The sequence below is a fragment of the Pyxicephalus adspersus genome, chromosome 8 (genome assembly GCF_032062135.1).
Source record: "Pyxicephalus adspersus chromosome 8, UCB_Pads_2.0, whole genome shotgun sequence".
Classification (NCBI taxonomy): domain Eukaryota; kingdom Metazoa; phylum Chordata; class Amphibia; order Anura; family Pyxicephalidae; genus Pyxicephalus; species Pyxicephalus adspersus.
Window position 1 is genome coordinate 65,735,654 of NC_092865.1, and position 16,273 is coordinate 65,751,926.

The window sequence follows — 16,273 nt, forward strand, 5'->3', positions numbered from 1 at the left end:
TTTTTTCAAGTTTTTGTGACAGATTTTTGTACTAATACTGCAATATCGACATTAGCTTTTTTTTTTCTTTTAATGTAATCATGACTTTAAGATGAGCCAAGGTTTTTTTCTGGTGTATCCAAAGTTAATCTTTTTTTTTCATTTTAAGCTGAGTGTTGATGGGTTGAAACCTATGTAAAGTATTTATTGCTGTCTGTCTTTTGACGTGCTGTTGGTCTTTCTTTCTATGGGCAGTGGATTTCCCCCACCAATGGAGAGGGCAGGGAGCTGAAACTAGGAGATCCTTTGTATCTCTCAGTATATGCTCACTGCTTTTATTTGGTCTAATTTAGTAAGTGCATTTCACAGTTTTTGAAATTTTTTTTAATAATAATATGGCATACACTATAGAGCATCTGACACTTATCTAGTTTTTTCCTGTGTACATGTCCTGACATACTTACTTAATTATGAACATATGAACAGTGATATATATATATATACAGTTAGATATATTCTCAGAATAGCTATTCTGATCTGTAAGACATGCTGTGAAACCCTTTGATCAGTCTTCCTTAGAGCAGCTTATTGCTAACCCAAGATATTTGACTTTCACCAAGAATCTTTTTAAGCTGCTAGGTTACTAATATAATTGTAGCCTACAGAAATATATTCTTAGCCTCATGTTCTTTAAAGGAAAAAACACAATTGTTGCTGCTGGCACCAAAGATGACCCAACCAGTCTCCATGCCATCTATACTAACCATTGAGCCAAATGTAGATTTGATCAGGAAGATGATGGATGGGAAGGTACAGTCCAGTGGTGGGACACTTCCCAATGTGCCTACCGTCTTTGATCATGAGATATTTACTCAGTACTTGGACATATATCATATACTCCTGTTTATTGGTGAAGTGTATCAAGTGGCAATTTTGTTTTTCTGTTTGTTTTGGATAGGTTCTACTTGTAGAGTGTAATTGTTGTGATTCATCCACTGCTCTTGTCCCACTCTGACCAATAAGCCACTAATGACTTCCTTACTCATAACCGCATCACTTGCACGCTTTTAAGACATGTCTAGGGCCAGCCTGACTGTCTGGAGCTCTCTTCCTATAGGCTTGCTCCTATCTTCTACACATTTAAAAGAGCCTTTGAAACCCATCTGTTCAAACTCACCTACCGGTCTTCTTCTGTTTTTTTAATCCTCACTACCTACTCACTATTCTGTACCCCCCCTCTTATTGTGTGCTATGCTCTTTCTTCTTCTTCTACATTTGATATCCTTACTTCTATTCACCTACTAGATCTTCTTTCTGTGTGCACATCCATAGGGTTTTAAATCTGGGGTATGTTTATCTAGTGGTTGAACTTGATAGACTTTTTCAACCTGACCTACTATGTAACTATTAAAGTTGCAAAAGTCTTCAAATAAAGAGCAATTCTAAGAAACATTAAAGAGATGGGACATAGGGTAGAGTTACAAACCTTTGGATTTCTGTGTTTATTAGACTTGTGTAACCTCATTTGTTTCACTTCTGAGAGTTGGATCCCATCTTTCTTAGGGTATGAGATCTTTACTGCAGTCATTTTCACAACAGCTTATTTGATCCTTTTACATCATATGATGCTGGTAGCAGGGAAAATAACATGTTTGCTTCTAGTTTGCTTCTGTTGATAGAACAGTTGTTTAATGTGTAGGAATGTGTCCAAGTCAATCTGTGAGATATGTCCAGAGTGGAGAGAATGGAGCCAAAAGGCTCATATTTATCCTTTTGCTTATCGTCAGAGCATGCCAGGCTTGGCCCAGATTTAAATGATGCTATTAAGCTGTGGTTCCTTAAGGACTCTGAGTTATATTTAATTACTCTTAGGGAAACCTCCACTTTGAAATGGTTTTTAACTCACATTTCAGATATTACTCCTGAGATATATTATAATTTGAAGTTAAAGTCAATACAGATGCCTGTAAGGAAAAAATAGGATCCATTTATTTTAATGGTACTCAAGGGCCAGTGTCTGGGCTATGGATAGGCAGTGTCAGGCTTTAAAATGAATAAACTGTGATTATTTATTTATTTATTTTTGATTACCACTACCGACCACTTGGAATGAGGTTAGGATCTGCCGCTAGCATAAATTTGAGGTTAGGGTTTAAGATTTAAAAACATAATGACCATTGATCTATGGCTCAAAGGCTTAGAAGGGCCTTAAGGGGTATTTGGAAAACTACATAGGGCTTGATTAGTGTCAGTTAGGAAAATGCACTTTTTATTCTGATTACCAGCTTTAAGGAATCTATCATTTTGCTGCCTTTTTGTGGTTTATTTATTTATTTTTTTACTTTTATTCTTTTTTTACTTTAATTTGAGGTTTGTGGTCACTTTTGGCTTACTAACATAGCATTTTTAAATGGGATATATTGTTCTTTAATTTTATGTCGATAGGGTTTTTTTTTAAGGTTAACCTTTTTTTTACGTTTTTCTTGTATGTTGTTATTATAACTGTATTTTGATGTTTTTTTTTGATTGTTTGATGATGATAGGGACTTTTGGGAGCTCCACATGCAGCATGCACTGGTTACTGACCATCTGCTTTTGGAGCTATCTTTTGTTTGAAGCACAGTGCATTTGGGAAGAAAGAAAAAAATATATGCACCTAAACCACTCCATATTACATTGCTCATTCTTACTACACCCCCATCTCTTTTGTACACTACTGAATCATTTGTGATATACTAAATTTTAATGAGAGCTTGTCAGAACTTGGCAAGCCAGTTTTGCATTAGCTAAAACTATTTTTATATGGGGCGATGGAGATCTTTTGTACAATGATAGTCTTTCAGTTATTTCCTGCTTACTGCTGGTGGTTAACAGTGAGCCCTAAGAATAACTAGCTCTGAAATGTTTTTTTTTTAATGCAGATTTAAATGTATATATTAGTATAAATGTTGATATATAATTAATTAAATATATAATGCATACAAGGTCCTAACATGAATCAACTAAAGCATATCTGATTTTAAAAATCATCATTCTCAGCCAGACTATAGGGGCAGTGGCAGGATATTCTTTAAAAGGTTTCCTACATTTGACACAGATAAACATACTTAATAATGATGGCGCCTTCTTTGAAAAAATATGACATGGGGGGCCCTGTTTGACCTTGTCTGTTTGGTCCTCTTATTGGTTTAATACCTTGACTGAGAAACATCGATCATCTAGAACAGGGGTTGCTAGTGACCAGTAGTCAAATGAAAATTTTGGTGGTACGTGGCTTTGGCAGGTGCACCCCCCATTGGGGGGGCACACCGACCAGAGCCCCAAACCATGTCCCCTGTAAGGATCACAGACTCAGAGTGGGCAGGTTCTGACATCATGAATGTGGGAAGATTCTTCCCCTTTGATTGACACAAGGCTCCCCGCACATGCGTGGTCCTGAGCCCGTCAATTTTGTGATCTGGAGGTCCAAAAAGGTTGGCGACCACTGATCTAGAGCATCTGGAAATGAATGTTTGATTTCCATGTGTACAAACCTTACCATGTGTTTGGTGGGAAATGTGTTGAGTTCATATGCATACTGATCTAATGGAGCTTTTTGACTAGGAGATCCGTTTGTTGATCCTTACAACAAAATTAATTGTTGTATATTTACCTTGGTGAACTCCTTTTACATAGGATACAGGGTTTAAACTGCTGCCAGTTTGAAGTGCAGGCAACTAGAGATACACCTAAATTGTAGTCTTTTCTGCAATGGCTTTGTCACAACTGCCAAAAGTAGCCCACACCTTACTACCACCAATGTATTCCTATTGGTCAATGACATTGCCTATTACAGAGATTAGCCAGTGAGAATGTGTGTGTAGGGGGTAGCTAAGTGGTAAACTCTGGACTACCTAATGTATAAAACTTTTGTAGTGTTTTACAATCTATTCTGTGTTGTGCCATTTTCTGATTAATTTTCAATTATCATAATGAAAACAACATATGTGGAGACCCACAAACCTGAGCACAGAACTCTTACCAATAGAGTCCTAATAAATTGTATGAAGGCGTTCAAAGCTACTGGTATCTATCGAAAATTGAAAGATCAATTTTTGTACTGACCCTGTAAAATTTTTCTGCACATCATACATAGGTGAACTGATCAAACGGATTGGCTGGTGGATTGTCAGATATTTGCAGACACCTTCCTGACCCCAGAGTCTAATTCTTTCAGATATTGAAAGAAGTTTTTTGTTACTTTTTTGGTGAAAGCTTAAAAGCCCTCATTATGGTACATGATCCACAAAGATGGTGGTTCTTTGCATAAAAGTAGTTATATTGTTGTACTTTGGTAAAATGAACACATTGATGTAGGTTTAAACCCATAGAGGATGAGATATGATAGACATTTGCCATTAAAAGTTGTGTTTTACCTTTTTTCTAAAACTTTTTTTTTTGTTTGCTGTACATTGTTCTGGACCATCTTCAGAATGATTATAATGTTGGACAATTTAAGGCTGTGTGTGGTTTTCACCAGTTGTGACATGTAAATGTTTGTCAAAAGTATTGTTGGCCCAGTATTCCTTTCCAGCAATTTAAATCTCGGCCAGGACACATCTACAAGGAGTTTGTATGTTCTCCCCATGTTACCGTGGGTTTCCTCCGTTCACTCGGGTTTTCTCCCACATCCAGAAAACATGCAGTTGGGTTAATTGGCTTCCAGCATAATTGGCCCTAGATTGTTGTAATGACATATGACTATGGTACGAACATTAGATTGTTAGCCTTTCTAAAGGGACAGTTATTGCTATGACTATGGACTGTAAAGCACTGCATTATATGTTGGTGCTATATAAATAAGCGCAACCCATGGTAATACAATTGCAATCTAATACAAAACAAATCAGCAAGTATGATTTTAGGTCTCTTGTGCTGATTGACTGGTGGCTAGTATTTTTTACAATATATAAACTGTTGGTTAACCTCCCAACCGTTAAGCCCGTACTTTTCCGTGCAAAAAAAAGTTGCAATTATTGATAAGCCCGTACTTTTCTCACTATATTAAAATCTCACTTACCTGGTCCCGCTGTGTTCATCCAGCGTCGGGTCCGTGTTCCAGCGTCGTCCTCAAGCGTCGATCTCCCTCTCCAGCGTCGGGTGCCATCTCCTATACCAGCGGGACCGGTAAGATGCCGGCCATTTTATTAACATATTACAACATCAGCTGCACATTATTGCTTAGATTTTCTGACAGTGACTTCCCTGCTTTCCCATATTTATGCATCCCAATTCTAAATGTATTTAAACCACATGGCACCCACATATAAAAAAAATAAATGGCAGGTCAGGATGCTGTATTTATGACCCACCATTATTTTTTTTTTGTCTACTGTCAAGCATGCCTGCAATATTTCTCACTCAAACTCAAAGTCAGGGAATTTAGTTCATTTGCTCCTGACCCTGTGATCACTGTGATAACCATAGATCATGGCAATCATTCTATCAGGAACCACAGTAGCATCTAATTTCTCTCTCTTTCCTTGTCAGTGTGATTTATTCCACTAACAGAGAAAGACACTGTTGCAAATCTCATGTTCATGTGAAAAAAAAAGTTTTTTATATATTTCCTAACCAGTGTATATTAGCAGTTTGTCATTTAGTATTAGCTTAGCTGTTAGTCTATTTAAATGTTGACTGTTGGGAAAAATAGTTTTAGTTTCACTCATTACTATAAGTAGGAGTTCACAAATAACCAAAAATTGGTGGAACACACTGGTGTGTTACAGCTATGCCCTGATGCCTTGCTTTACCTATGATGCCTTTTGTCTACAAAACGATTTTTATTTCTCAAAATAAACTCCTTTTACATAGGATACAGGGTTTAAACTGCTGCCGGTTTGAAGTGCAGGCAACTCGAGATACTCCTAAATTGTAGTCTTTTCTGCAATGGCTTTGTCACAACTGCCAAAAGTAGCCCACACCTTACTACCACCAATGTATTCCTATTGGTCAATGACATTGCCTATTACAGAGATTAGCCAGTGAGAATGTGTGTGTAGGGGGTAGCTAAGTGGTAAACTCTGGACTACCTAAATGTATCAGACTTTTGTAGTGTTTTACAATCTATTCTGTGTTGTGCCATTTTCTGAAATATTTTCAATTATCATAATGAAAACAACATATGTGGAGACCCACAAACCTGAGCACAGAACTCTTACCAATAGAGTCTTAATAAATTGTATGAAGGCGTTCAAAGCTACTGGTATCTATCGAAAATTTAAAAATCAATTTTTGTACTCTAAAATTTCTGCACATCATACATAGGTGAATTAATCAAACGGATTGGCTGGTGGATTGTCAGATATTTGCAGACACCTTCCTGACCCCAGAGTTTAATTCTTTCAGGTATTGAAAGAAGTTTTTTGTTACTTTTTTGGTGAAAGCTAAAAAGCCCTCATTATGGTCCATGACCTACAAAGATGGTGGATCTTTATATTAAAGTAGTAATATTGTTGTACTTTAGTAAACTAAACACATTGGTGTAGGGTTAAACCCATAGAGGATGAGATATGATAAACATTTGTCATTAAAAGTTGTTTTTTACCTTCTTCTTAAAACTTTTTTTTTGCTGTACATGATTGTTCTGGACCAGCTTCAGAATGATTATAACGTTGGACAATTTAAGGCTGTGTGTGGTTTTCACCAGTTGTGATAGAGTGCATGTAAAAGTATTGTTGGCCCAGAATTCCTTTCCAGCGCTAATTCACAGGTCTAAGTTTTGTCCAGGACACATCTACAAGGAGTTTGTATGTTCTCCCCATGTTACCGTGGGTTTCCTCCGGTCACTAGGGTTTTCCCCCACATCCCAAAAACATGCAGTTGGGTTAATTGGCTTCCCCCATAATTGGCCCTAGACTATTGTAATGACATATGACTATGGCACGAACATTAGATTGTTAGCCTTTCTAAAGGGACAGTTATTGCTATGACTATGGACTGTAAAGCACTGCAGTATATGTTGGTGCTATATAAATACAAGTAAGTATAGGACATACATTCCAGTGCAGTGCAACCCATGGCAACACAATTGCAATCCAATACAAAAACAATTTTAGGTCTCTTGTGCTGATTGACTGGTGGCTAGTGGCTTTTACAATTTAGAAAAATGATGGTTCATGGGGCAGTTGTATTTATTTATTTTTAAAAGAATATATTTTATGTTTTTTCTGTTATTTATGTTAACTATTGATTTTAGCACATTTTATATGCTAGCCAATCTATTTTAGGCTACGTACACACTTGCAATGATTCTCATCTGATAATCAGCTCAAGGCCGATATCGGACAAGAATTTGGCGTGTGTACAGCTCCCATCATCCGAACAATGGTTCTGGTGGATCCACGGACGATGGACGACGACCGATCTTAATGGAAGTGAAAGGGGAGAGTGCGCAGCAGGGTGTCGCTCCATTTTTCTCGCCCTCCCCTTCCCATAGAGCAGAACGATGCTGTATGTACAGCACTCGTTTATGCATCCTGCAGTAGTTTGTCGTTGGAAAGGATCGTGAAACATCCTTTCCAACGACAATTATTGTATGTGTGTATGCAGCTCTAGATTATTTTTTTTTTTGTTTGTCTTTGCTCTGCAGCCCCAGCAGCAAACTCCCACTCTTTGGTATGCTGCAGAGAGTATTTTTCCCTCTATGTGAAATTAGCGGCCTACAGTAGTCTAGCACACCCCCTTGCTGGGTCAGATCTACAGCTCTCCAATAAACAGTATTTAGGCTCTATGGTGATTTCAGTAACGTGGAGAGACTGCTGCTTCATAGTATAATAAAAGCTTTATAAAAGGTTATAAAATAAACACAGTGGGGTCTATTTCCAAAGCAGTAAATCTGACATTCACTGAAACATTCCCTGGTGGAGAATCTTCCAGTCCCAAAGATTTCAAAGTCAGTGATTTATTCTACACTTGGGAATGTTTCAGTGAATGTCAGTTTCACTGCCTTATAAATAAATCCCAGCATGTCACTTATCACTTACTATTGTGAGCCACCATAATTTAATCTATATAATTTTTCTTTAATCTGCAGTTCTATTTGACTTTAATATATTTTTTGTGTGAATATGTTATGGGAATATGACATAGCGTTGTTTGCATTATATGGAAGTGTTTCATTTGCAAGTCTTGATTTCTTTGAGTTTCTTTGAATTTCTTTTCTGAAATGACATATTGCCTCCAAATAAAGTGTGAAAGCTTGCATGGATAAAATACCCCAGACATATTCTTCAGCATTCCACATCCCCCTGCTTCTCACTTTGTACAGGAGAGAACGTGCTCTTGAGGAACATGGTTTTTAGCTATAAATGAAAAAGCCAGTTAGCAGAGCTTTTTTTTCCCAAGAGAAATCTAAGCCCTTTATGCCGCTGGGATGGAACATACTAGAGACAGTTTTAGAACAGCACTCACAGAAAGTGAAATAACAAGACCACACAGCTTTCAAAATCTATCTCATCCCAGTAATTTGCTCATGTTCATTTTAAAGGTGCACACATCGGATTCTGTATTACACACGAATTGAGGACTGTACAAGTAATTTACAGTACACCTCAACCTGGTCACTTATTAAAATAGACTTCACTTAATTGTATTCTTTGATTGGAGATGTAGATTGTAATATATTTAAAGATGAATTCCATGCAAATACACTGTTGATGTATAAATGTCTTTAATGCCAAAGGGTTTGTAAATCTGTCTAATCAATTTTGATTTAGATACCGGTGTCCTACAGCATTGCATTGAATGTGACCCAAATTACTCTTTTAGACTAAAGAAACACAGTGGTGTCAGCTAATTGCAACCAGGCCATCGATTAGACAGTGAAAACAATGATTGCACATTGATAATTCATCAATTCTGCACACTGTCAGCTTAATCCCTTATCTTCCTAGCTTCTAAGATGAGATAGAGGGACCTTCTAGAATCCCGTCCCGACATACCCCAGTTACATGAGCCATTTACAGTAAATACACATACATTGGTTTTAGGAATCAGGACAATGAGAGTTGAAAGTACCACTTACGTGGATGAAAACAGGCCACATGAAGCCCATTGGTATCTACTGTGTGGCCCTTGAACCCACCAGGCAGTAGTAAGTGTCTTCCTTGCCTAGGTTATATTTCAGGGAAGTGATGGAAAATATTTGCCTAATGCCTACTCTCAATCCCAAAACCCATTTATTCGTAACATGTATCGCTAGATATACTTATCTAAGCCTTCCATCCAGATTCTTAGGCAAAGCTATTAAAGTGCTGGAGGTGTTCCCCCATATTCCAGTCCCCTACTGCTCCTTTCACTGGTAATTTCTAACAACTTCCTTATTTGCTTTATCCTAACAGTAAATTACAACAATCAACAACGGTAAATGATATCACAATGATAATAGTTGTGTCTCCCAGAAAGGATAAATGGCAATTGTACAATTGGTATCACCTACCTAAATCATAGTATGGTGAAAAAGCAAATTATAACCAGCATCATCAAACTATATCTCATGTTAACAGTACAATATATGACAGAATGGTTTATCCTTGGTTTTCTCATGTTTAGCCTAATTTTGAAAGTATCCACTATCAGTTTCCCTCATGTACAGCCATAAAATATGTTAATCCAACACCAGCTTCCTCCTATAGATCCTACAACTCTTCACAATGTTCTCTCTCACACTGGCCACCAGAAGCCCCCTAATATTGTGAAGTCCTTCATATAATTACCATCAGAACCGTAAATGTGAAGCCTCCCTTAGATTTATCAAATTCAACCCTTCACTTTAAAAAAATCTAATGTACATTGGTGCTCAGTGCAAATGTATTGTTGCATTGGCTGTCAGGGTTGATTTCTCGGATCAGTATATTTGTGTTACAATGTTGGTCAGTATATTTGTCTTCATTATGTTGTTGGTCAGAGTTCATTCCTCCATGACAGTGGTGATCAGTATATATGTCCTTGTTATATTTGTGATTGGTGGGAAGTATCAAGCCAATGAGAAGAGCGGAGCTGTAGAGTCATAGCTTTCAGATAAATTGTACGGTTTGTGGCTGATTTAATTTTATTTTTTACATGTTAAAGCTTTGGTTTTAAATCCTTTTATTATTTTATTATGTCTTTATTATACAAAGAAACATTTAATATGATGGCAATATTGGCATTGGTTTACAGCATTCAAAATAGTGAAAACTTCAGAAAGTATTTTGTAGTTTTTGAAAATGTCAGAAAGAAAATTATTTGGATTTAGTTGAAATCATTTGGCTCTCAGTGACCCTTCTGTGAGCCCCAGTCAGCAGTGCACAGCGTGGTAACTCGACTACAGATTACATGAACTACATTAAAATACTAATGCAACTTCTGAGCAACAGAAAAAAATCATAACTTCAGGCTTTTTCTCTAGAACTAAAAGGCTAAAAATGAATTTATGAACTTATGTTTTATAGAAATCACTGAATTTTTTTTTTCACAAAGAATGTATGAATATTATTTTAAAAATATGGTCACTTTGCCTAAAACTAATTTTTTAGTCATCAGTCATTAGGCATCAGGTTTTGTTTTTTTTTGCTAACAGCATTCATGCTAAGTATAACACTCACCAATACTGTTACCTCTCATTGAGCTCACAATACTCCCACTGAAAATGCCTTCATCTGCTGTGCTTTGCAAAGGAATGGACACTTCTTTGATTGGGCATCATCAACGGCCATCAAAAATTAAAAAAAAAAATCATTTTAACATTTCAAGATTTAAAACATCCAGAATTATTGGAGGGCATTTTTGTAGACATAAATTATTGTTCTGTTTTCTGATTTACAGACGAAGAGTTTTGGCCATTTCAGATGGGATTGAGCATATTGGAGACCTCCGATGGGAATTAGCACTTTGTCTTCTTGCTGCTTGGACCGTTTGCTATTTCTGCATTTGGAAAGGGACAAAATCTACTGGAAAGGTAAGAGCCAAACAAATTTCCTTCATTTACTAAAGATAAAGAAAATAGAATTTTCAATTGTGATAGATGATAGATATTTTTGTTTGAAGTTCTACTCTTATTAGAATGCAAGTTTAAAGACTGCATGACGCTAAAAATAATGGGGACCTTTCTTCCTAAAGCAGGTGAAACAAAAAAAAATAGCCTTGTTGAATGGGACGCATGGGGTGGAGTTTATTAAAGATGTGGGATGGGCACCATTTTCAAATTTGTATATATTAAAGATGTCTTTTGTAGGTCTGTCCATTGCATGTGTTGGAGAAGATTTTATATCCTTATCTTTCTAGTTAAACTCTTCCTAACTCTTGCACGCTTTATATATTTTTGTTGTAAATATATCAAAGTACAGAAGGAGCGGTCTTTATGAAATGTCTGTTATAAATAGGTTCTGGCAGAAAGGATTGACAGCAACATTTTGAGGAGTTTCCTCCTTGTTTTCTCCTTGGAACATAAAACACCAAAAGTAATACTGTCAGAAATCCTGTATTTTCCTTTTGAACTCCCATTTAACATTTCTGTATAATTTTTCATGGTATGTCCTTCATGGTGCAAGCAGCACTGACCCACCAGGGAATAGCAGAAATTTAAGAAAAATATCACAATCTCTTGTGTCAGGTAGGGATTAGAGAAGTAGATTATGGAATGGGAAGTTAGGAGACTTTTGATAGCTGACATCTGCATTTAGCGGATGATGCTAAAATCAAATGGGGATATACAAAAGTCTTATTAGAACACTACCAACTCATTTCCATTTAAAGTTTACCAGTGCTATTCTAGATAATCCAAACTGGAATCTGCTATATGATGTCACAGATCCACAAGCTAGGAAATCTAGGCTAGGAAATCAGAAGAAACCATCACTTTAGAGCAGACACTACAAGATGAGGGCTATTACTATTCTTAGCAAGAGGATTCCATTATCTACCTTCCTTATATTAATTTATTTATTAACCCAACAAAATGCCATACCTTTGTCCTATGTATTGCCCTAATAAATACTGAAACAATTTTATTGGGGGGGATTTCAATGAGTTGGAGAAATTCAGAGAATTCAGCCCCCAATTCTTAAATGAAATTTTAGGAGGCAGATAAAAGGTAATTGTTTTATAAACAGAACTAGAGAGATAAAATTAGAATTGATTAACATAATAATATACTAATGTAATCAGCTTGCAGCTAAATTATGTATTTCTGAGAGATTAATGAGATGATGACTGTCGAAGTGTCTGGGAATAATATTGCCAGGAGATATCTTTAGTCATGCAATCCATTTTCAAGCACAAGTGCAGAGATTTTTTGGATAAAACATGGACTTGATCCCATCAGATTTATTTAACAAAAAGGGGAAAATTATTTCAAATAAACAATTTTGTACTTTAATTTTAAGCCTCCAAAAATTACCATTGTAATAGGACCAGTGATTGGATTGACAAGGCTGGGAAAATAGGCTATAGCCAAACATAGCTTGTTCTATGACTAGCATGGTTTTTCAGACTTTTAGTTTTATCTAGTTATATAGCAATGCAAGTTTATATGGCACTAAGAATAGAAATCTGGGTCAACATACCCGAGGTCACTGTTTTGCTCGTATATGCAGAACAATGATATGTTACAGATATAAAAACCTTAAACAGCTGCATTGGCCTCACTGCAGCTCATTAGGGTATAACAGAGGAACAGGTTTTACAAAAATGTGATTTTAGACAAACTTTAATGGACTGTCTAATAGATATATGTGCATTTATTTACCTAAACAGGGATTTATTCTAGATCAGTCCAATATGTAATGAGCAAATGATCTTAATGGATTGATTGCAAACTGACCAGCTCATGTAAATTGGTAAAGAGGTCCTTAGGTCTGTTTACTAAATTAAATTTAATAACGCTCACTGTTTTCAGATTGAATAAACTGCGTCCTATTAAGGTGATGTTCAGACCAACGGTGTATGTTCAGGTATTGCAGCATTTATTACCCCCACCCAGGTTCCTAAATCTGAGGTTGAAATTGCTCAAATGTAAGCCAAATTCAACTCTGATTGGAAATATCCAATCACTACTGGTGACAAGAAATGTTTTCACATAAGGAGTGAATAAACTCATAGTTTACACAGAATTTTATTATACTTCCAAAGACTAAAGAGTCTGACATGGCAGTTAAAGTATGGTATGTAGTGTTGGTCAAATATCTCACTATTCTATACAACAGCCTATTTGATCGAATAGTGAGATATTGTTCGGGTGATCGAATGCCGATTTTGAACACCATTGAAGTCAATGGTGGGTGAATTTGGGTTATTTTTAGGGACTAGTAAGGGCTGCAAGAGCAATCAGATTGCTCTTGCAGCTCTTTACTAGTTTTATGTGTTCTTGGATAGAGTTTCTCTATCCAAGAACAAAGGGAGTCATGTGTTCCTGGATAGAGAAACTCTATCCAGGAACACATACTACAGGACTGCAACAGCGATCCTGATTGCTGTTGCTAGTAGTATGTGTTCTTGGATAGAGTTTCTCTATACAAGAACACAGAGCACTAGATGTGATGAATGGTGAAACTTGTCCCCATTCAACTTCTAGTGCCCGGGGATCGCCTCTAAACTCTGCAGTTCCAGTACCATCCCCAGGGCACTACAGGTTAATTAACTTGTAGTGCCCCGGGGATGGCCTGCAGTCACGGCTGTGACTGCAAAGTTCCCACAGTAATGTGACTGTGGGAACTGAACTGCAGATAAACTCAGCAGTTCCACTACGATCTCCGGAGCACTACAGGTTTATTAACTTGTAGAGCCCCTGGGGATTGCCTGCAGTCAGAGCTGTGACCATAAAGTTCCCACGGTCATGTGACTGTGGGAACTGAACTGCAGATTAACTCTGCAGTTCCACTACGATCCCCAGGGCACTACAGGTTAATTACATGCCTTTCAAGTATCTCTTACTCTGTAACACACTTTCCAGCACAGTAATATGATACATTTGTTACATGTTTCTTGCAGTGGATAAAAGAAAGATGTAAAAAATGGATCATAATATTTCTGTGCTGGAAAGTGTGTTACAGAGTAAGAGATATCATGTCATTGTAGGATAACCTGTAAAAAAAAAGTTAAATAAACACACTCAATAAAATAATTTAACATTAATTTTTATTTTTTAACACATTGTTTTTTATCCAAATTTTTGCCGTCGAATCTTGTTTTTTTTGCGGGTCGGGTCTATCTGAATACGAACACCCAGGATTTCACTCGGATTTACCCAATTTTTACCCAAAATTTACATATTTACATTGAATTCAATTACAAAAATCATGGGGGAACCTGGGTGATCCAACATATCTGGTCCACGATTTAAAATATTTGCCATCTAATTGCACATGACTTTTAAGAAATTCATTCTAGGCGTGCTTGATCACCAGGGTTCTCCTATGATAGTCTATTTTCTCTAGACTTGTAGAGCTTTATTAAATCAGGCCAATTGTCTTATTGAACCCAACATGAAAATGTTTAAATTTTGGGTAATAGATGAATGAAAACATTTATAAATAAAAATGTTGTCACCTCCAGTATTTACCTATGTCACCTCAACACGTAAAGCCCAATTGGTGTATTTTAATAATTGTGATCTGTAGGTAAAAAATCTATACTTTTTTTTTTATAATAGATTGCCTTTGTTCAAAAGTCTTCCTAAATAATATACATTTAAAATCAGCTAGCTATTTATTACTCTGATGCTTGAGATAATAATTACTATTCACACTAAGCTTCCCCCTAATGTGACAGCTATTCAATCAGATGCTACATCTTAATATCAACACAGGCTGTGTCCTCAGTGTTCACTGCTTAAAATGTACTTTTAGCGATACCAAGCCTAATGTGATCAATGAGGCGCAAGGATATCTAAAGCGACAAACGAACAAAATAAAGAGGTGTAAAGAAAGTCCTTGTGAGGGCCCAGGAAAGGGAACTAAGAAGCAATGATTATATCTTTTGAAGTAGCCTTTGTTTCAACTTGAAGTAATTTTAAATAATAGCCCTTCAAGGCAAGGCTTTAACAGTCAACCCAAGATTGATCTCCACTTTCACTGGGAAAATCTGGAGCGTCCCTGAGTGGAATACAGAGTTTTCACTCTTAAACTTGCGGGGAGAGGCTGTAAAATGGCAAGAGAGAAAGAGAGAGAGAAATCTCTTGTGTCTGTCATTCTTTAGGCTCTTTAATGAATTCATTCTGATTAACCAGGGCCTCAAATGTTTTCAAATGTTAGGGAGAGCTCGATAAATGCTAACAATGCATCAAAGTAAATCCGCATTTATTTGTTTTCACAGCAAGGGTCCGCAAATAAGAAACATGTTTGTACACATAGAGAAAACATCATTTCACTTTCATCTCCAATAGTATATGGGGAAAAAAAGAACAAAACTCAATCAGTTAAATACATGGAGGGAATACATACATGTGTACACTGCCTGGCCACAAAAGAAGTCTCTCGGCTTGTGGGGGCAGTGGTATGATCCGGGATTCGTGATTCATGGACGACGTCTGGTGACCCCTGTCAGATTTTCACCCAAGACGAAGATGACCATTCATCTCGGGCAATAATTATCTGACGCATGTACATAGCCTAAGTCGGATCTAGGTGCAGCAATGTGCCCAAAATTTAGGTCAGCTGACTACGTGAATATACAGGTTTTTACATTAATCGATTTTTTTTGTTCCTGATGGCATGGCCATATTCCAAGATGACAATGCCAGGATTCATTTGAATCAAATTGTAATTGTAAGATTGGCTCAGGGAGCATGAGCCTTCATTTACACACATACATTGCCAAACACAGTCCAGACCTTAACCTATTAAGAATTTTTGGGATGTGCTGGAGAAGGCTTTGCACAGAGGTTTAACCCCTATCATCAGTACAAGATCATGGTCAAAAACTAATACATCTTGTCACACTTACCTCTTCCTCGTTAAAGTGCAGGCATCTCTCTCCTGCACATGTGGGCAGATCTGACTTTCGGCATACCTCTGATCCCAAGCTTTATCAGTTTTGCTCATACCGCTGACCAATCAGGAAATACCTGTGGCTATTTAGCTAGCTTAGCTCATTGTTGGTGCAACATGTCTTCATTGTGCCAAGCTCCTGGTTCTGTTTAACCTGTACACCTGTTGGCTTATTCAGTGTTTCCAAGGTCCAGCTCCTGCGTTACCCCTCGTTGTCCAGTCTGTTGTTTCCAGCCAATTCCCTTGTGCTGTTCCAGTGTTCCTGTCTGTCTGCGGTTAGCCCCCCTGTC

General features: G+C 37.1%; 1 protein-coding gene across 1 annotated transcript in view; it reads left to right on the forward strand.

Moving 5' to 3' along the window:
- The window catches only part of SLC6A11 (solute carrier family 6 member 11), a gene marked incomplete in the record, with an annotated part of 88,140 nt that overhangs the window by 38,761 nt on the left and 33,106 nt on the right, over positions 1 to 16,273 (forward strand). Inside the window, 1 exon segment of the mRNA XM_072420988.1 lies at positions 10,825 to 10,957. Within this exon segment, the coding sequence (XP_072277089.1) occupies positions 10,825 to 10,957 (133 nt within the window).